This window comes from Carcharodon carcharias, chromosome 14 (genome assembly GCF_017639515.1).
Source record: "Carcharodon carcharias isolate sCarCar2 chromosome 14, sCarCar2.pri, whole genome shotgun sequence".
In the NCBI taxonomy this organism is placed as follows: Eukaryota; Metazoa; Chordata; class Chondrichthyes; order Lamniformes; family Lamnidae; genus Carcharodon; species Carcharodon carcharias.
The window spans coordinates 5122273-5144151 of NC_054480.1; the positions used below are offsets into that span (position 1 = coordinate 5122273).

General features: G+C 43.6%; 1 protein-coding gene across 3 annotated transcripts in view; it reads left to right on the forward strand.

The window, feature by feature from the left end:
• The window catches only part of LOC121287439 (potassium voltage-gated channel subfamily KQT member 2), a 165191-nt gene that overhangs the window by 64760 nt on the left and 78552 nt on the right, over window positions 1-21879 (forward strand). For all 3 annotated transcript variants that reach the window (XM_041205320.1, XM_041205321.1, XM_041205322.1), the window contains exons 2-4: window positions 15154-15244; window positions 17754-17880; window positions 19816-19991. In XM_041205320.1, coding sequence (XP_041061254.1) covers window positions 15154-15244; window positions 17754-17880; window positions 19816-19991 — 394 coding nt within the window. The remainder of the gene's footprint in view (window positions 1-15153; window positions 15245-17753; window positions 17881-19815; window positions 19992-21879) is intronic.

A 21879-nucleotide genomic window follows, 5' to 3' on the forward strand; every position in this document is an offset into this window, starting at 1 on the left:
TTGCCTGAAACTACTCTATATCCTGAAACTACTCTATATCCTACCTCCTCATTGTTGAAACTATAGATCAGCTTAGCACAAAATACTACAGTTCAGATTTCCTTGCAACAGTTTTAACTGTTGGTTAGCACTAAAGTAAATTAGGAGGGGTGTACAACTCCTTGGCAGATCTTACTGCTTGATGGTACAAAGTAGCATCTTCCCCTGAGAGTCTCCCTGGCCTTGTGTTCCTTCATTTGCTATGGAGACAAAGTGTGACATGGGACAAACGAATATCTTAAAACTAGGATACATTTTTTACATTCCTTAGAAAGTACTCTATGTTCTCCTGTTCACTCTGAAAGATGACATATTCCATACTGCCATAAAAATGCATGCAGGCTAAAAATATAGGCCTGATTTATTTACAGGGAATGCATACACTGAAGCAGTAAAACCCAAAAATGTACTGATGGCTCAAATAATTAGAAAGCAATTTAGATAGAATTGACCTATGTTCCTTGGAAACTATTAAAATATTGTACAGTACAATAATCTGCAGAACTTGCGAATGAAGCATACTTTCATCAATCAACAAACCAGTGCCTTTTGTGTCACAGTTGTTACTTCTTTCCAAGCTTATCTGCCAACGCCTTCGCTTCTGGATGTCATGATGTTGTCTATATCCTTCATTCTCTACACAACATACATTAACAAGTAAACCAGCTGTGAGCTGATTAGTTTTTAAGCTAATGCACCACCCAAGAAATCTAAATGACGCATAGTAAAAGGTGGATGAATCTGCTCATTTTCTTTGTGTTGAATGACCACTCTTTGGTCACAGCGACAAAGGGGATATTTTATTTTAAAGTCAGCTATACAAAGCAAATTCTTATTGCATTTATCCTATTTCACTTGGAAGAGGATGAGAAACTTATATGGTTACAGACAAAAATTGAAAGTATGGTACTAAGCATGATGGCTCTTTCAAAGAGCCAGCATGAGCATGATGGACCAAATGCCCTTCTTCTGTGCTGTAGGTTTCTAGGAATCTGTGAATCCGTAAACCAAAGGGCATCAAATTTCTGATGTGCATGAAAATAATATTTTGCTGCATATTTTGCAGTGAGGGAGCTACTGGACCATGTTGATAGAATTGTACATATTTTCCACTTTATTACTCAGCTATTTTTAAATTGTTTAATGGTCCCCCAGAGCCAAAAAAATGATCAAATTTTAACAGTTACATTTTGAGACATAAATTTGCGATCATCGAAATTGTTAATGAGCATTTCAATCGATGCATTCAGTTGGCTAAGATGTTTGAATGCTGTGATAGCAGGGGCAAAGAAACTGGGATAATGACAGTAATTTTTTTGTGCTAATTAACACAGGCTTCCTGTAATCGGTGTGGAAATGTTCCATGGCAGCTATGATTTATTCTGAGAGTTTTAATTATTCATTATTCCACCACTGTGCAGCTGTTTGGGCCCAGATTTGTTTTCTGCTGAACTGTGACATGACTATAAATATCCCTTAGTTCAGTGATTTGTGTCACCAGTATGGGTTCTGAGCCTAGCATATAATTACCTTTCTCCCCCCTTTCAAAAGTAGAGCAAGGTCCAAGTTACTTAGTGGAGGAGAAATCCAAGGTGCTTTTTTATTCGTTCATGGGATGTGGGCTTCGCTGGCTGGGCCCAGCATTTATTGCCCATCCCTAGTTGCCCTTGAGAAGGTGGTGGTGAGCTGCCTTCTTGAACCGCTGCAGTCCATGTGGTGTAGGTACACCCACAGTGCTGTTAGGGAGGGAGTTCCAGGATTTTGACCCAGCAACAATGAAAGAATGGCGATATATTTCCAAGTCAGGAATGGTGTGTGACTTGGAAGGGAAATTGTTGGTGGTGGTGTTCCTATGCACCTGCTGTCCTTGTCCTTCTAGGTGGTGAAGGTCTTAGGTTTGGACTCAAAGGAGTTAGTGACAAGATGTGTATGATGCATATGATGGACAAGAATGACTGGTTTTATTTGTAGTCTCTATGTTATGAATGAGAGACTATTGTAAGATGGTTATGCTTCAAACTATCTCCTTTAATTTAAAGTAAACCAGAATGTTCTGGAATGGAGGATGGTGAGATCATGCTAAACTCTTCCCAGAGACAGGCCCATGTGAGTTGGCTGTTATGGGAAAAGAGGCCCAAGCTGAAGCCTACAGAAAATCAAGTTCCAGTTTTCACATCTTGACACTAAAGAGGGGCAGCTAGCCTTTCTGCATATAGATTCTCAGACTCAGAGACCCTGAGAAACAGGTTGAAATCAGCTGCTGCTATGCAAAGCAGAGAAAAAGACTGTTGTGCATTAGCATTAGGATGCTGATGAGAACTGATTTTCTGTTCAAAGAGAAGATACTTATGGAGATTTATTGACCAAGGAATCAGAGTGGATCTTGCTGCTGGAGGTCAGTTTGGAAATTCTCAGAAGACTGAATGAAGTGACTTTCAAAGGACACTGGAAGTCTCTGCCTGGTGTGACAGGGAGAAGGGAGCCTGCTGAAAAGTCAGGAGCAAAATGGGATTTAATCTGCACGGTTACATATCTGCCGAAGGCAGATATCTGCTAATGTACAAATGGATCATAGAATATTTTTGATTGCGTTAATTCATTCATGGGGAGGCACACTTTCTGTAGTTTAGTGTATTAGTTGACTATTAAGCAATGTTTAGTCTTTGTTGATTTTAGTTTGTTACAGTAAAAGTCTTAAACATGAAATCTTACCATGTGATTCTTTCCCTCAGTCACTATGAAATTCGTATCTCTTAAAAGTTATTGGTCTCTACGGTGATCATAGCATCTACCATAAAAAATGTAAAGATTTCTTCATTTGATGATGCACTTTATTAATTTTCAAAGGAAATTAAGATGGACTGGAGGATAAAGTAATATAAAGAGTCAATCATTCTGGCATTTGAGTGGCAGGAAGCTTGAGTGGCAGGAAGCTTGAGTGGATGTTGAACACTGGCATTGAACAGCTAGGCCGAATGGACCGTTTCTGTGCTGTAAATTCTATGTGAAAATATGAGTTAAATCAAGTCGTGTGTCAGTGAAGCCAAACTGTAGTTTTTGGAGCAATGGGGAGGCCTGTGTTCCCTCTGAGCTGTGTGGTACACAGCAGTGCTGCAAACAGGAATGTACAGTGCAATGCAATAAGCGCCATAAAGAAATATTAGAGAGAACATTCAGGGAGGCTGAGGGAGGTGTGAAAAGTTTTACAATTTTGAGATCCTGTGAAAGCATGTTTTGGAGAGGGAGGAGGGACTGAACATGGCCCCAATTTTCTAAACCTTGAAGATCCTCTCTCCTTCTCAAGATACACAAGCAGGACTGTCCTGGCTAAATATATCAGCTTGTTCCTGTTTCCTCAATCCTGGTTTAGTTGGTAGCGCTCTCAACCAGTGAGTCGGGAGATTGTGGATTCAACTCCCATTCCAGAGGCTTGAGAACATAATTTAGACCGACACTTCACTGCTGCACTGAGGGAGTGTGACACTGTTGGTGCTGCCATCATTCGGATAGACAGGCGTTATAGATTCCATGGCCATTATTTTGAAGATGAGCCATAGAGTTTTCCTGGTGTGCTGGCCAATATTTATTCCTCAACTATCATCACAAAATAAATCAGTTGGTCATTATTGTGTTGCTGTTTACCCATAAATTGACTGCTGCCTTTCCTACATTCCAGCAGTAACTACACTTCAAAAATGCTTCATTGGCTGTCAAGCATTTTGGGACACCCTGAGATTGTGAAAAATGCTACCTTAAGGGAAGTTTTGTGTTCAGTCTCAGCCTGCCTGTCATCTTCATTTTCCTCATATACTCTGGTGCTTCGGAGGAGTTCAGGTCTCCTGGCCTCTGTGTATCTCCCACCTGGACGTTCTCTCCCTCTGCACTTCTATTTCGCATCAAGATGGACCATGGCCTCTTTTTTCATCCTGAAAAGCAGCCCAGGTAATCCCTGCCCACCTTCTGCCCCTGGTTGCAATCATTCTCACCTGAAACAGCTCTTCCCTTTAAGGCTATTCACTTTCTCCAGAACAAAGCCATCATGAAGGAATCTGGAAGAATCCCAGCTATGCCTATCTCTGTAGTATGTGTGGAGCACATTGAGGGACCTCCTCCATCCTCTTCCCCTATTACATTCGCATCTGTTTAATAAGTGGAAGTGTGGTTCTTTAAAAGAGCCAGTATAGGCACAAAGGACTGAATGGCCTTTTTGTGGTGTAGGTTTCTATGATTCTATGGTTCTCAAAATGTACCTCTCTCTCCTGTTCCCAACCATGATCTCCTACATTTTTCTAACAATGTTCCAAAACAAAATGGTACCTTGCATTTAAATCAGCAGGTCTGACAGCATCTGCGGAGGGGAATACAGTTAATGTTTCGAGTCCGTATGACTCTTCATCAGAACTAAAGAAAAATGTCACCCTTAATGTCACCATTAGCACATTCCTTGGCTAATACCACCACCGTCAACACCCCTTTCTCCTTTTGTCTATGACATCTTTGGCAATCTCTTCTTTGCCTCCACCTATCACTGACCCTCTATCCAGCTCTACCTGTCCCACTCCCCTCAAACAGCTTATATTTCACCTCATTTCTATTTCTTTTTAGTTCTGTTGAAGAGTCATACAGACTTGAAACGTTAATGGTGTTCCTCTCCGCAGAGGCTGTCAGACCTGCTGAGTTTTTCCAGCTATTTTTGCTTTTGTTTCAGATTTCCAGCATCTGCAGTATTTTGCTTTTATCTTGCATTTAAACAGTGCCTCCAGCAACAATGGAGCACTCAATATTAGAAATGCACAACAGGTCAGATTTACAGGAATTCACGAATGTCATAAGTTCTTAGGGCTGGAAGAGTTTGCCAGATAAAGAGATTTGAAAATGATTATGAGAATTTAAAATTGAAGCATTGCTAGACCAGGACCCAAAGTAGGTCAGTGAGCATAAGGGTGAGGGGCGAATGGGACTTGGTATGATTTAGGTATAGAGAGCAGAGTTTTGCATGAGCTTAAGTTTATGTAGATAGAAAGTGGGAAGCGAGCCAGAAATTGAAATTGTCAAGTCAAGATGGCTTAAAATTTCTCTCAACACCATCTCATCAAACACTCCCAGGACAGGTACAACACGGGGTTAGATACAGAGTAAAGCTCCCTCTACACTGTCCCCATCAAACACTCCCAGGACAGGTACAGCACAGGGTTAGATACAGAGTAAAGCTCCCTCTACACAGTCCCCATCAAACACTCCCAGGACAGGTACAGCACGGGGTTAGATACAGAATAAAGCTCCCTCTACACTGTCCCCATCATACACTCCCAGGACAGGTACAGCACGGGGTTAGATACAGAGTAAAGCTCCCTCTACACTGTCCCCATCAAACACTCCCAGGACAGGTACAGCACGGGGTTAGATACAGAGTAAATCTCCCTCTATACTGTCCCCATCAAACACTCCCAGGACAGGGACAGCACAGGGTTAGATACAGAGTAAATCTCCCTCTACACTGTCCACATCAAACACTCCCAGGACAGGGACAGTATATGATTAGGTACAGAGTAAAGCTCCCTCTACACTGTCCTTTTAAACACTTCCAGGACAGGGACAGCATGGGGTTAGATACAGAGTAAAGATCCCTCTACACTGTCCCCAACAAACACTCCCAGGACAGGGACAGCATGGTGTTAGATACAGAGTAAATCTCCCTCTACACTGTCCCCATCAAACACTCCCAGGACAGGGACAGTATATGATTAGGTACAGAGTAAAGCTCCCTCTACACTGTCCTTTTAAACACTTCCAGGACAGGGACAGCATGGTGTTAGATACAGAGTAAAGCTCCCTCTACACTGTCCCCATCAAACACTCCCAGGGAAGGTACAGCATGGTGTTAGATACAGAGTAAAGCTCCCTCTACACTGTCCCCATCAAACACTCCCAGGACAGGGACAGCAGAGGGTTAGATACAGAGTAAATCTCCCTCTACACTGTCCACATCAAACACTCCCAGGACAGGGACAGTATATGATTAGGTACAGAGTAAAGCTCCCTCTACACTGTCCTTTTAAACACTTCCAGGACAGGGACAGCATGGGGTTAGATACAGAGTAAAGATCCCTCTACACTGTCCCCATCAAACACTCCCAGGACAGGGACAGTATATGATTAGGTACAGAGTAAAGCTCCCTCTACACTGTCCTTTTAAACACTTCCAGGACAGGGACAGCATGGTGTTAGATACAGAGTAAAGCTCCCTCTACACTGTCCCCATCAAACACTCCCAGGGAAGGTACAACACGGTGTTAGATACAGAGTAAAGCTCCCTCTACACTGTCCCCATCAAACACTCCCAGGACAGGGACAGCAGAGGGTTAGATACAGAGTAAATCTCCCTCTACACTGTCCACATCAAACACTCCCAGGACAGGGACAGTATATGATTAGGTACAGAGTAAAGCTCCCTCTACACTGTCCTTTTAAACACTTCCAGGACAGGGACAGCATGGGGTTAGATACAGAGTAAAGATCCCTCTACACTGTCCCCAACAAACACTCCCAGGACAGGGACAGCACAGAGCTAGATATAGAGTAAAGCTCCCTCTACACTGTCCCCATCAAACACTCCCAGGATAGTACAGCATAGGGTTAGATATAGAGTAAAGCCCTCTTTACACTGTATCAACAATGCATGTTAGTCCAGCCTCTGGACATTTCAGTGCCCGTTACAATGTTCCTATTACCTGCACCAGGCAAACTGTTGCTCCATTGAATGTTTGAAAGAAGATTGATGTTACAGTAATATGATCTGAGTAATGGTGTGTTTTAAAGCTTTGCTTTAAATAAAAAATGAATACCTTTGCATTTTAGTATCTCCATGGGCCTGTCCCTCAACACTGATAATGCAGTGCATCCTCTAGAAGGTGCCTGGTCTACATGGAGTTACTTAATATAGGATTTGTGTTACCAGTAGATGCTGACACATTGACTAACAGGGGAAACTCATTCCTGACAAGGTCACCTTTGGAATATCTATGGCTTTACATCCTCAATCTCAGCTCAGCTTCATGTCCCATAGTTTTTGAAATGAATCTCATGAGCAAAGATTGTTTTTTTTATTGGGACTTGTGTTCTCGATTTATTACTCTTTTTATAGAAATACCTTTTCTTTATATTTTCCCGAATACTCTGTGTGTCGGTGATGATCTTCAATTTTACCTTCCACATTCACCCGTAGAAGTCGATGAGATGAAAGGTTCCTTTCAGTTTGTCCGTATTTTTCAGAATTGGGAGCAGGTTACAAGGGAGACTGGGGAAGGATGAATAGTGACCACGGGCGGGATGAGGTTTCATGAATGATTTTAAATTTTGACAAATATTTTTATTGTAATTAATGCACATGCCCCGGCTCATGTGACAGTTTCACATGAGGGTACATGTCGTAAAAATTTTCTCCCCACTTCTCACGAAAGAGCGCGTTCCTGACTCCGGCACAGGGAGGGCTCAGCACTTCCGGCTGCGCGTCACACTGGGAGGGCCTTAATTGGCTCGACCACGTAAAATGTCAGCGCGGACTCCGCCCCCACCCAACAGGCCTTATGTGTGTCAGGTTAAAAGGAGAAGTTTGTTCTCTTTTGAAAAGAGGAGACTTTAAGGTGACTGAACCAAAGTTTCCAAGAGTATGCAGGGAAATGGAGAGTTGGATTCATGTTCACTATGGCGCAGCCCAATCGTCAAAGGGCACAGGTAAGGATGTTTAGGGATGAGAATGGTCAGAACACCTCCTTCGCTAAAGAGCAATCGAGTTGTGCAATAATGCCCCAGTGAAGTCCATTAGAATGGGCGGTGGTTTCAATTGGATATATTGCCGGGGGGGACAAAATATTGAGGGATATGAGGAGAATGTGGGTAGGTGGAGTTGATGTTTGAAAAAGGGACAGACTATTGATGTCAATGACATCTTCCTGTTTCTAAAGGTCCTTGTCTTTACACCATCTTCCCTAGTCTGATGAGAGGTGAGAGGTGTACTTTCCCTTGTATAATGCCCTTTCAGCCAAGACTTTTGAGTCACTGGCCCTTCTTATTTTCTCCTGCTGGGAGAGCAGGTGATTTGATTGAAGGCCAACCAATGTCACTAAAAAATGATGATCTGGTCGTATATTTGATTACTGTTGGGAGATTGCTGTGTGCAAATTGGCTGCAACTTTTTTTTATGGGATGTGGGCGTCGCTGGCTGGGTAGGCATTTATTGCCCATCCCTAAATACCCTTGAGAAGGTGGTGGTGAGCTGCCTTCTTGAACAGCTGCTGTCCATGTGGTGTAGATACACCCACAGTGCTGTTAGGAAGGGAGTTCCAGGATTTTGACCCAGCGACAGAGAGGGAACGGTCATATATTTCCAAGTCAGGGTGGTGAGTGAGGGGAACCGCTTTGCGGAACACCTTCGGTCTGTCTGCAAGTATTACCTAGACCTCCCTGTCGCTTGCTATTTCAACACTCCACCCTGCTCTCATGCCCACATGTCCGTCCTTGACCTGCTGCATTGTTCTAGTGAAGCTCAACACAAACTGGAGGAACAGCACCTCATCTTCCGACTAGGCACTTTACAGCCTTCCGGACTGAATATTGAGTTCAACAATTTTAGATCATGAACTCTCTCCTCCATCCCCACCCCCTTTCCGATTTTCCCCCTCCTTTTTGTTTTTTCCAATAATTTATATAGATTTTTCTTTTCCCACCTATCTCCATTATTTTTAAATGTATTTCCATCCATTGTTTTATCTCTACCTTTTAGCCTTTTTTGATTCCTTCCCCCACCCCACCCCCACTAGGGCTATCTGTATCTTGTTTATCCTGCTTTCTACCCTTAATTAGCACATTCCTTTAGATAATATCACCACCCTTAACACCTCTGTCCTTTTGTCTGTGACATCTTTTGGTTATCTCCACCTATCACTGGCCCTCTATCCAGCTCTTCTTGTCCCACCCCGCCCCTTTAAACCAGCTTATATTTCACCCCTTTTCTATTTTTCCTGAGTTCTGTTGAAGAGTCATACGGACTCGAAATGTTAACTGTGCTGCTCTCCGCAGGTGCTGTCAGACCTGCTGAGTTTTTCCAGGTATTTTTGTTTTTGTTTTGGTGATTGAGGGGAACTTCCAAGTGATGGTGCTCCCACTGCCCTTGTCTCTCCATTTGGTGGAGGTCGCAGGTCTGTCGAAGGTTTCTTAGAATACAACAGTGACTGCACTTCAAAACTACTTCATTGACTGTGAGATACTTGGGTTGTGAAAGACACTATAGAAATGCAAGTCTTTCTTTCTCATTCTCCCTTAAATAACTCCAATATCCTGCTCCCAGCTGCTCTATCTATCCTGTTCCATTTATTACACTGTGTGGCTTCTCTGTATCTCTCTGAATCAGTCTCTTGTCATTCTGTCAAACAATAATGATTCCTTTGAATGATCCCAGCTGATGATAGTCCTTATCACTGAACAAATGGAACACTCTGGAAATTTCGGAGAAAGCCAGTCTGCAAATGAAGTGGAGGACAGAAAATGTAATTTAAAACCGACATAATCAAGGGTTGCTTTTTCTGATTAAATTCACCAGTCAAGAGATGAGATGAACTAGAATGAGAGAGTCAAAAAGATCACATTGTTGTAATGGTTGAATGGGCTGCTTTAATCAAACCCTTGCTCCCTGTTGACTTATGGTCACAGCTTTTAGTTCCAGCGATGTCTGTGAATGGAGTTGCCTGTCACTGGTTGGAACCCCCTGGGCTCCTGGGCTGTCAATTGCCAGCACATTGACTGTATCTTCTTACTTGAGTGGCAGACAGCTGGACAGAGCTCTGTCTGATATTGATTGATACCAATTGACAGTGACCTGACACTTCTGTTTTATATCTATCCAGGATCTGTGGGACTGTTCCGCTTACTTCCTTACCCAGGATATAGTGGGTAGCCCTCTCACCCCTGAATCAGACAATCATGGGTTTAACTCCCACTCCAGAGATTAAGCACAAAAGTCTAGCCTGATATTCCAGTGCAGTACTGAGGCAGTGCTGCACTGTTGGAGGTGCTGATTTTCAGATGAGGCATTAAGCTGAGGCCCTGTCTGCCCCCTCAGGTGGATGCAAAAGATCCCCAAACACCATTTTGAAGAAGAGCAGGGGAGCAACCCCAGTGTCCTGGGTCAATATTTATTCCTCAAACAATATTGCTAAAAAGATAGATTATCTGGCTATTATTGCATTGCCATTTGCATGAGCTTGTAATGCACAAATTGCATTTCCTACATTATAGCAATGACTACATTTCAAAAGTAACTCATTGGCTGTAAATCACTTCGGGACATTTTGAGTATGCGAGAGCTGTCATATAAATCTAGTTGTTTCTTTCCTGAATCACCTTGAGATGATGTATTTTTTTATTGAACAGGCTTCTTACTAGAAACAAAATGATGTGAAGACCTCCCCTGTGTATTTGGGACATTTCCCTGTTTCCTTTTGACCTGCGCCGCCATCCTCTTCTGCTAAATTTAAGGTTCAGTGTGGGGGTTTGAGTGAGTGGGGCCCCCAGCAAACACAACAAGTGCTTGTGTCATCCCTGTGTGTCCTGAAATAAAATCAGAAAACGCTGGAAACATTCAACAGGCCAGGCAGCATCTGCGGAGGGAGAAATGGTACAGTTTTTAAAAAGGGGTGCAGGAACAAAGGTGGCAGGTCAAGTGGGGAACACTGCTAAAAAAGACATAAGGATTATTTGCTTCATCAGGTAAAGAATAAGATAGAATGATACAAAGTTATGTTAAACCTTTATGAAACACTGGTTAGACCCCAACTGAAGTATTGTGTCCAATTCTGGTCACCACATTTTTGGAAGGATGACAAAGCCTTGGGGAGGGTGAGGAGGAGGTTTACTAGAATGTTACCAAGGATGAGAGATGATTTAGCAATGTGGAGAGATTGGAGAAGCTGGGATTGTTCTCTATAGAGCAGAGAAAGGGGAAGGGAGATTTAATAGATGCATTCAAATTCATGAAAGGTTTTGCCAGAATAGATAGCAAGAAAATTGCTCGATGGTTAATAGTGGACCCAGATTAAGAAAATAGACATAAGAGCCGGGAGGGGGTGGGAGGCGGGGAGGGGGGATGAGAATTTTCTTTACACAGCAAGTTGTTGATGATCTAGAATGCACTGTCTGAAAGGGCAGTGGAAGTAGATTCAATAACATTCAAAAATGAATTGGATAACTACTTGAAAAGGAAGAAAATATCAGGGTTAAGGGAAAAGAGCAGGAGAATAAGACTAATTGGACAGCTCTTTCACAGAGCCAGCAGAGGCACAATGGCCTGAATGGCCTTGAATTGGAGAAGACAGCAACAAGCCTGTACAGGGGTTGAGCTTTGAGGAAAATATATCTAGAATAAACTCCACAGCCCAGAAAGAAAATAGTTAAAGGTTACAGTTAATAAAATATTAAATGGGATGGTAGAGAGAGCCAGCATACTACTACAAGATGAATGTAAAAATGAGTGAATGATTACTTTATAACAGGAATCAGGAAAAGCACCTTCACTCACAGAGTGATGAATGTTTGGAATAATTTATCAAGCACACGCTGTAGAAGCAAAAGCTTTGAGTTTTTCAGGAAGACAATTGCAGATGACCAAGATGGAGAGTTAACGCATTCAACAGCGGAGTTTTGCTGGGTTGAATGACCTTTCCTAATCCCTTGTGTCCTTATAATTATAGAGAGTCAGGGTGAATGAGCAGAATCTGGAGTAACAGCATGCTCCAGTTTACAGAGAACAGAATGGGGACTGAAGCAAAATGGATGAGCTCAGAGAGCTGATGATTTAAAAGCAGAGAAATGAACGAGATTATGGAAAGTGGTGACAAAAGGACAAAGCAAAGTAGCCTTGACATTGGACGGTTTAAAAAAAAAACTGAGAAGCAGACAGGAAACTGGTTGAACTGTGAGTCACACAGATCCAAATGGAGGATTGAAAAAATAATATTTTAACAGAACTATTATTTTTATTTTGTTGGATTGACTTAAAAAGCAAAGGCTTGCATTTCTGTGGCATCTTTCATAGCTTCAGAATGTCCCAAAGTGTTTAAAGCCAATGAAATACTTTTGAAGTGCGGTCCCTGTTGTAAAGTAGGAAATGTGGCAGCCAATTTGTGCACAGCAAGCTCCCACAAACAGCAATTTGGCAATGACCAGATATTGTTTTTTTAAGTGATGTTGAACAAGTCCCATTCACCTGTCTCCTCCTGTTTCTTATTGACATAGATTGGCTCCTGCCTTGATTTTAAAATTCCTATTGTTGTTCTCAAATCCCACCATGACCTTGCCCTTTCCGATCTTTGTAATCCCCTCCAACCCTACAACTGAGATTTCTGCGCTCCTCTAATTCTGGCCTCTTCATTTATGGTGATGCCAAAGCCCTTAGCTTAAATGTAAAAATTCCCAAGCTCTTGAATACCTTCCAAAAACTCTTTGATCGTTTTTCCTTCTTCAAGACATCCTGAAAACCTACCCCCTTGACCAAGCTTTTGGTTGTCTTTTTTTATTATTCATCAACATGGGCATAACTGGCTAGGCCATCATTTATTGCCCATTCCTAATTGCCCTTGTTCAGAGGGCATTTAAGAGTCGACCACATTGCTGTGGGTTTGGAGTTACATGTAGACCAGACCAGGTAAGGACAGCAAATTTCCTTCCCTAAAGGACGTGAGTAAACCAAATGGGTTTTTACAACAATCGACAATGGTTTCGTGGTCATCATCAGACTTTGAATTCCAGATTTTTATTGAATTCAAATTCCACCATCTGCCATGGTGGGATTAGGTCCCCAGAGCATTGTCCTGAGTCTCTGGAATATTAGTCCAGTGACAATACCATTATGCCAACGCCTCCCCTAATATCTCCTTACGTGACTTGGTGTAAAATTGTATTTGGCAAAGCTTCTGTGAAGCTATCAAATATAAATACTCATATTACCAGTGATGGTGACATCCCATGAATACATGTTTAAAAAAATTATTGTTGCTCAGGGATGAATATTGGCAAGAACACAAGGAGGAACTATTCTTTTTCAAAATAGTGCCATGGGAATATTTACATCCACCAAGAGACCTGACAGGGTCACATTTTACTGTGTTACCTGGGAGACTCCCATCCAGTACTCCCTCTGTACATTATTGAAGTGTCAGTATAGGTGGTGCTCAAGTCCCAGGAGTGTCACTTAAGCCTCCAACCTTCTGACTTGGAGTAAAGAGCACTACCCATAGAGTGCCCAGCTGACACTATATGACTTGGACACAGGCTTTAAACAAGAGGAAGGAAAGTCAAGTTCACTGTCCCTTCACTGCCACTGGGTCAAAGTCCAGGGTTCTCTCCCTAACAGCACTGTGGGTGTATCTACATCACATCGACTGCAGTGATTGATGATAAATGGATTCCAAGTCAGATAGTGAGATATGATACTAGATGCAAATCCTTTTCTTGATAGCTCCTGTATTACAGAATGGAGCATTACATATGCCTACCTCCGCCCTACTAACCCAGTGCCCCAACAGTCTCTCTTTTTACTCTTTTGAGTACCCATGAAATAAAATAGATTGAATAATCAAATAAGCCAGTTAAACAAATTGATAGCCCATTAAAGGGACACGGTAACAAAAGTCAGAACTTTGAAGAAAGCTTACATCAATATCTCTTTATAAGCTCTAGGTCCTTAATTAAACAATGTCCTTGACTTGTGTATCCTAACAAATAATTAACGTACCATTAACAGTGGATGTTGTTGGCAAGGCTCCATTATTGTCCATCAATAGTTGCCAGGAAATAGTGATAGTGGGTCTTCCTGAACTAGAGGTAGTGAGTGGAAAGCTACAATTGAGGGATGTGCCAGGCTGATTCAGAGGGCAGTTATGTTGGTGTGGGACTGCAGTCACATATAGGATCAAACAGGATAAGGACAGGCAGTTTCCTTCCCTGAAGAGGATGAGTGAACCAGTTGGGTTTTAACAACAATCTGGCTGCCTCATGGTCACTTTTACTGATATAATATTTTCTTCCAAATTTCGAAACTGCCCTGGTGGGCTTTGAACTCACATTTTCTGGATAATTAGCCCAATAACATTATACTACGTTACCCAGTGGTCGGCAAGGGAGAGGGCCTGTGTGCTGTCCTGTCATCGTCAATGCAAAAAGCACTTCACCTCAGCATAGTGCATTGCGATCTACACAGCTGGTTGCTCAATGGATGTGATGGCTTTGAGCCTTGACACAGGGTATCAAGATCCATCAGAAACCAGTTCCTTCCTAATAGGCAGCTCAGAATGGTACTCAGTCATACCAACGAGGATAGCTTCAACTTCCATCCCCGTTCTGTGCTCCGTGAGTTGATCTCATTTGGGATGGGAGTTCTGGGCTCAGCAGACTGGATGTGCTTGTAGAGAAAGAAGAGATTTAGTGGGAGGATGGAAAGATGGTGTTTGCCTCTGAAATGGTTCTCACTTCCACTAAAACCTTTTGCGCTCCCCAATCAGGGCATGCAATAGCTCAATCTCACCTGACAGGTGGCCAAAAGCTTGCTCAAAGAGAAAAGTATTAAGGAATATCTAAAAGAAGGAAAGAGAGGAGGAAAAGCCAAGAGCTCTAGGGAGGGAATTTTGGAACGTTGTGTGTAGGAACCTGAAGGTACGGCCAATAATGATAGAGTGATTAACATCGAGTACATTCAGGAGGCATGGCGAATTGGAAGAATGCAGTGATCTCGGAGAATTGTGAGCGGCTGGAGGAGACAACAAAGATAGGGAGGAATGAGGTAAATGGGGGGATTTGAAAACAAGGATGAAAATTTTAAAATGTGGGTGTTGGCAGGCAGACCAAGTTCAATGGTAATACATGCCATGGTGGGATAGCGTACTGACATTCGATGCCTGGGCTGAGGCACAGACGGTAAGCGCTAGGCTGCCTTTAGGGGCTTGGTGATAAATCAGTGCAAAATGTTGTCCCCTGGTCACCTACTGTAGAGTATGATGTGTTTATTTACCTGTTACTTCAGATAAATGACTAACTCATTTCAATTTCTCTGCTTGTATTTTGCAGTTTTTTATTGGTCTTCTCTTGTTTGGTGTTGTCAGTCTTCTCCACCATCAAGGAGTATGAGCAGAGCTCAGAAGGGGCACTATATATTTTGGTAAGTTATTTCTGTATACCTATTGCCCATTGTTAACCAAGTGTCTAACCAGAGCCAGTCTGCTCAGATTCAGATATCGGATGAGATGTAGCTATCGCAGGCTCTGAGCAGAGAGCACAAGAAATTTTAGTGACAAAAATGAAGTGTTTTCAGATACAAACACCACCTTTCCTTCCTCTCACCATATCCCACAATCCTTCTTTCTCTACAAACACATCCAGTTATCTCTTGGATCCATGTGGATCATCCAGTGTCTGGGTCCAAAAAGCGATCAAAAAGACTGTTGCAATCTTGGGTTTTATCTGAATTGAGTCAGAAAACAAAGGGCTGGAATTGATGTTCTCCCAATCCTCTAACTGCTGGCCTCTCACTTTGCAACCCCTGCAAACTTGAGCTCATCCAGAACTCTGCTGCCCATTTCCTAACACCAAGCCTCATTCACCGTCACCCCTGTGCTCACCAACCTACAATAGCTCCTGGTCTGGCAACATCTTGATTTGAAAGTTCTCATCCTTGTTTTCAAATCCCTCCATGGCCTTGTCCCTTCCTATCTCTGTAATCTCCTCCAGCCCCACAACTCTCCGAGATATGTACGCTTCTCTAAAACTGGCCTCTGCCCATCCTGATGTTAATCGCTCCATCATTAGTGTTTGTACCTTCAGCTGCCTGGGCCCCAAGCTCTAGAATTCCCTCCCTAAATTTCTCCATCTCTCGCTCTCCTTCAAAAAACTCATTAAAACAGGCCTCGTTGACTAAGCTTTTAGTCACCTGCCCTAATATCTCCTTACATGTTAGTGAATTTTGCCTGCTACACTCCTGTAAAGTGGCTTGGAACTTTCTCCTGCATTGAGGTGCTACATAAATTCAAAGTTGTTGTTCTAGGTGTACGGAACCTTGTTCAGACCTCATCTGGAGTAACTGTGCTCAGTTCTGGGCACCGCACCTCAGGAACCATATTTTTGGTCTTGGAGGTGCAGCCCAGATTCACCAGAATCATACAGACACTTAAAAGGTTAAATTCATAGACTAGGCTCATGTTGTCTGGCGTATAGAAGATTAAGGATGATCTAATTAAGGTGTTTAAGATAATTAGAAGATTTGAAAGGCAGCGAGAGAGAGACACGATTTCCTCTGGTGGGGGAAATGCAGAACAAAGGAGCAGAACCTTTTGTTCGGTGCTGATGTCAGGAAGCACTTCTTCACACAATGGGGAGTGGAAATCTGGAGCTCTCACTCCCATCACGCAATGGAGACTGTGAGACAACTGGAGTTTCAGGACTGAGATAATCCAGTTTTACTATGTGAAGGCATCAGGGATATGGATCAAATCTTACTAACGTTTAAAACACGTCAGTCAGCTCACCCCTCAACTTCCTGTGCTCAAAAGAATCATATTGGCTGTTGTGCTTTCCTGCTTCAGCAGCCACTACACTCTCAGTACGTGAAGAGGTTTTGAAATATTTCTCAAAGACATGATGATGTTATATAACCACAGGCCATATGTTTTGTGTGATAGCTGTTGTCACGGGGTCTCCCTATCTCATGTGGCTGTAAGATGCTTTGAGGAGCTTCATTATGGAAGATTACTTAGTATTTCTGGCGCAGAATCAGGCCATTCAGCCCAACTAGCCTATGCTAGTCTATGCTGGTGTTTATGAGGCTCCCCCCACCCTACTTCAACTAACCTCATCAACATATTCTTCTATTCCTTCCTTCATCGCGTGCTTACCCAGCTTCGCCTCAAATGCATCTTTCCTGTTCACCTCAGCCACTCCCTGTGGAAGCTCCTGGATTCCCGACTGGATTTATTAATGATGACCCTTCATGTCGGTTACCCGGCAAGTGGAAACATCTTCTCTACACCTACCCTATCAAATCTCTACCAAGCTTTGCAGACCTTTATCAGGCCACCCTTCAACCTTCTCTTTTTTAGAGAATAAAGCCCCGGTCTGATCTGTTCTGATGGTTAAACCTCTCAAATCTGGTAGCATCATTGTAAATCTGCTCTTTGCAACGCCTCTAGCATTTTGGTGTTTTTCCTTTAATATGGAGACCAGAACAGCAGTGTTGTTGAAGATTTCAGTCACCACACGGAGTCTGGAGAGAGTAGAGTTAAACTGGTTTATTTAACACATGCTGGAGACACTGATCCGAGAGCCAATAGTTCACAGATACAAGTGATCATAGGCATTTTACAGGGTAAAAGACACATTCGGTGCTGATTATCACTCACTTATTTACACATAACAATCAGCCATTCTGTGTTTGTTATCACTTATTTCTTGTTATCAGCCAAATTATTGCCCACTGAACCACATTTAAAGCAGTGAGTTACACCAGCAGCTGTTATTATCTTTTACTTTCCAGTAGAATGTATTTTAACCCTGTCCTTCCCCACAATAGACGTAGTGTTCTTGTGTGGTCTAACCAAGATTCTGTAGACATTTGGAAGCCCAGAATTGAAGATCTGAGAATTGTTATATTCCTCCCCCCTCTTTCTCTCCCACAGGAAATAGTGACGATTGTGGTGTTTGGCGTGGAGTATACTGTAAGGATTTGGTCTGCTGGGTGCTGCTGCCGATACCGAGGATGGAGAGGCCGACTGAAGTTTGCACGGAAGCCATTCTGTGTGATCGGTGAGTGGGTGAGGTCGAATATCCCTCTTCCCCTGAAGGGCGCTGCTTTATTCAGGCCCTTAACCCCACCTGCTGCTTTTTGCCACATGGCTGGTACTGAGCCCCACAGGAAGATCCCACGCTCAGTCCCCAGTCAGTGCCCCTTTGGGCTGTGGAAGTCAGAAAGTTACCAGCCATGGTTCCTTCCCCCAGTCACTACCCGCTGAGCGCTGAGCGCTGGTGGGAGGTGTGCCCTGGAACTTTGGCTGAGGGGAACATTGTCCTGAGGTGTGATGCCAAACTTAGTCAAATAGCTTTCAAAGTTTTTGAGAGGTGGGCCAATTGTGCCATTTGTCTCAAAGCAACATTGTTGCTAACTAATAAAAAAAATCAGGATTAAGAGTAGGACAAATCCAGAGAGCAGGAATGACAAGGGTGCAGGTCTGCCATGGATGCATGCTAATCTGGGGGGGATGTGGTCCAATGTCTTCTAGCCCACCATTCCTTAATATGTGCTGGCATCTAGGATGCTCTGCAGTAGGAACAGCCTCCCAATGATTTTGATCCAGAGCACTGGGCCCTCAAAGGCTCAGTGTCTGTGTCACAAGGTGTAGTTGGGAACAGATCAGGAGCATTGCAATGATTTGGGATAAGGATGCAGCATTTTCAGTCATTGTTTCTGTGTGAGTTGTACATTCGTATCAAGCATTTGGCAAATGAGCTGTAAAGAATTTTCGAAGCAGAATCTTTCTTTAAACTGGGAAAGATAGACGGAGGGAGAGGGTACACTGTGAGACACCAAGGATGGAAAGGATGCCAGAGAGGGTTATTGAATCAGGGAGATGAGTTAGCAAACTCCTAATTTGGATTTTATAAATTCAATAAAGAGGAATGGACGATGGAGGCGGGATAACGAGCTGTATAGCCCTCAGTGGGTGTAATGAAGCTGCAGACCAGTCCAAGACAACCAGGGAATGGGGAGGAGGAGATGAGTGTGAGGGAAAAAGTAAAAACTACAGTTTTTAAACATGCAGTTTTGTAGCTGGAAGTTTTAAGTTTGGTGAGAGATTTTCATTAGATTTTCACATGGATCAGGTCTGCACCATTTAAAAAAAATCTTCAGATCTCAGGATGGGGGTGATGTTGACTTTCTCTCTCTCTCTCTGTCTCTCTCTGTCTATTTCTGTCTGTACCTCTCTTTCTCTCTCTCTCTCTCTCTCTCTCTATATATATATATATATCATTTTGTCTCTCTTTATGTCTGTCTATCTCTCACCTATTATTTCTCTATAATGCTATCTCCCACTGTCTTTGTCTGCTTTGCTGTTAGTGCCTCTCTGTCTTTGTCTGCCTGTCTCTCTTACTCCCTTTCTCTTTCTCTGTCTCTCTTCCTCTCTCTCTGTCTGTCTGCCACTCTTTCCCTCTCTCTATCTTTCTCTTCCTCTCTCTCTCTCTCTCTCTCTCTCTCTGTCTGTCTCTTTCTCTCTGTCTCTGACTCGCTCTCTCTCTGATTCCAGTAAATCAACTTTTCCCCCAATTTTACGTAAGCTCCAACTAAACAGCCTGACACTGGTCGCCTGCTCCCTGGTGGACTGAGCACACTGCTCTGATCCTATTCCTTCCCTGAAGCTGTCACCTCCTCACCTCTCATATCTCTTTGCACCACAAGCTACAACATTGAAGGCCCAATCACAGGCGTAAGCTTAACCACCAACACCCACCACCACCACCACCACCCCCCCAACCTCCCCATCCCCACTCGGTACACACCTGCAGTCTGAGCTTCAACCCTTCCAGTTTAAAGAAAATATGTAATTAACTCCCGTTGTTGGTGAAGGGGATCGGTCAGGAAGTGAGAGAAAAGAGAACAATGTTATAGAAAGACCAAACTTTGGAATTGAAAGGTGATCTCAATTCAGGAAGGTAACTTTGTTTGAAATGACCTTCTCTATCCAGATGTCATGGTTCTTGTTGCCTCGATCGCTGTCCTTGCTGCCGGAACACAGGGAAATGTCTTTGCAACATCTGCTCTGAGGAGCTTAAGGTTTCTACAGATCTTACGGATGATCCGTATGGATCGGAGAGGAGGCACCTGGAAGCTGCTAGGATCGGTGGTCTACGCCCACAGCAAGGTAACTGTGAGAGGAGTCATGAGCAGGACGTGGGAATAAGAACATAAACAGGAGCAGGAGTAGACCATTCAGCCACTCGAGCCTGCTCTGCTTTTCAATACCATCGTTGGCTGATCTTCTACCTTAACTCCATTTCCCCCCTGTTCCTCATATCCCTTAATTCTCTGGTAGATCAAAAATCTGCTGATCTCAGTCTTGAGTCTACTCAACAACTGAGCATCCACAACTGAAACAAAAACAAAAATTGCTGGAAAAACTCAGCAGGTCTGACAGCATCTGTGGAGAGAAAGAGAGAGTTAACATTTCGAGACTGTATGACCCTTCTTCAGAGTTCTGAAGAAGAGTCATACGGACTCGAAACGTTAACTGTTTTCCTCTCCACAGAGGCTGTCAGACCTGCTGAGTTTTTCCAGCAATTTTTGTTTTTGTTTCAGATTTCCAGCATCTGCAGTATTTTGCTTTTATCTGAGCACCCACAGCTCGCTGGGCTAAAGAATTCCAAAGATTCGCAACCTTTTGAGTGAAGAAATTTCCTCTTATCTGGGTCCTAACTGAATATCTCTTTATCCTGAGCTTGTGCCCTCCACCCCACCCCATGTTTTGGATTCATTGACCAGGAGAAACAAACTCTTAGTGCCCACCCTGCCAAACCCTTTCAGGATCTTGTAGGTTGCAATGAGATCACCTCTTATTCTTCTAAACTCGAGGGGCTAGGGACCCGATTTACTCAGCTTATCTTCATAGGGCTAGCCCTCTCATCCCAGGGACCACCAGGGTGCTGAACCTTTGTTGCACCACCTCCAAGAGAAGAATATTCGTTCCTTAGATTTGGAGACCAAAACTGTGCAGAGTGCTCAGTTCAGCATGAGCGGCTGCAGAGAGTGAGGGGCTGCAGGTGCCAAGAATTGAACTGTGCTAGCTAGGTTACTTGTAAAACTTGGGGGGGGGGGGGTGGAATAAAAGCAGAAAGATGTTGGAAAAGCACTGAGCAGGATCTGTGGAGAGAGACACATGGTTAACGGGTTAAATGTTCCTGGCCCCATGGAGAGGGAATTGGAAGTGGTGAGGAGGGAGCCACATTGGAAGGGCTCACCATGCATTCCTGCTCCCCTCCCCACCCCCCCCCCATCCCCCAAGGATCATCCCCGCGGTGGGCAGGGAAGAAAGTCAGCTTCCCACTCCAACAAAGTGAGCAGCAAATGACACCCCTTAAGGCCGAGTTAGGGTTTGTTTTCGGATAGAGGTGGGATCATCCTTCTGTTGGAGCTGCCTGCCTGTGTGCAGATCCCACTAGCTCTGCAAGGCAGTGTCCTCATGGCAGGCTGCCTTCCCTCTCCCTCTGGCTGTGGCCGCACTTATTTTTTTACCATTTTTTGAAGTCTTCAGAGGGTGCCTCCATATTAAGGTGGCCTCATGGTTTCCCACCTACACCAGCAGCTCCCCCTTCTGCCAGTGGGGCTGTCCATAATCTCAGGCGTTCTGATTGGCCCTCCAGCCCCTGCAGCCCACCTACCATCCCCCATTGGAGGCAGCCTGTTAATTGGTCGCCTCCGGAAGATTACGCAGATGGGCGGGACTCAGACACCATCAGGGTCAGAGCCTGTAAATGGTCCTGACATCGAGTGCTGAGGCCCACCTCAAAACTTAGCCCAACACATCAGGAAACGTTCAGCTGAGGAGGACGGTCTTTGCTTTGGTTTCTCCCCTGTATCTTTTCTCCTGTCTAATTTAATCACTTCCCCCCGATTTTTAATTCTGTGTACATGAATAAGTTAAAATCAGGCGTTGGTGTTGGTCATCTGGCATCTGTTAATGTGGCAAAAATGGCAATCCTTTGTTCATGTGCGGTACGAGCTATTCGACTATGAAAGCCCTGTCCTTGCAAGAG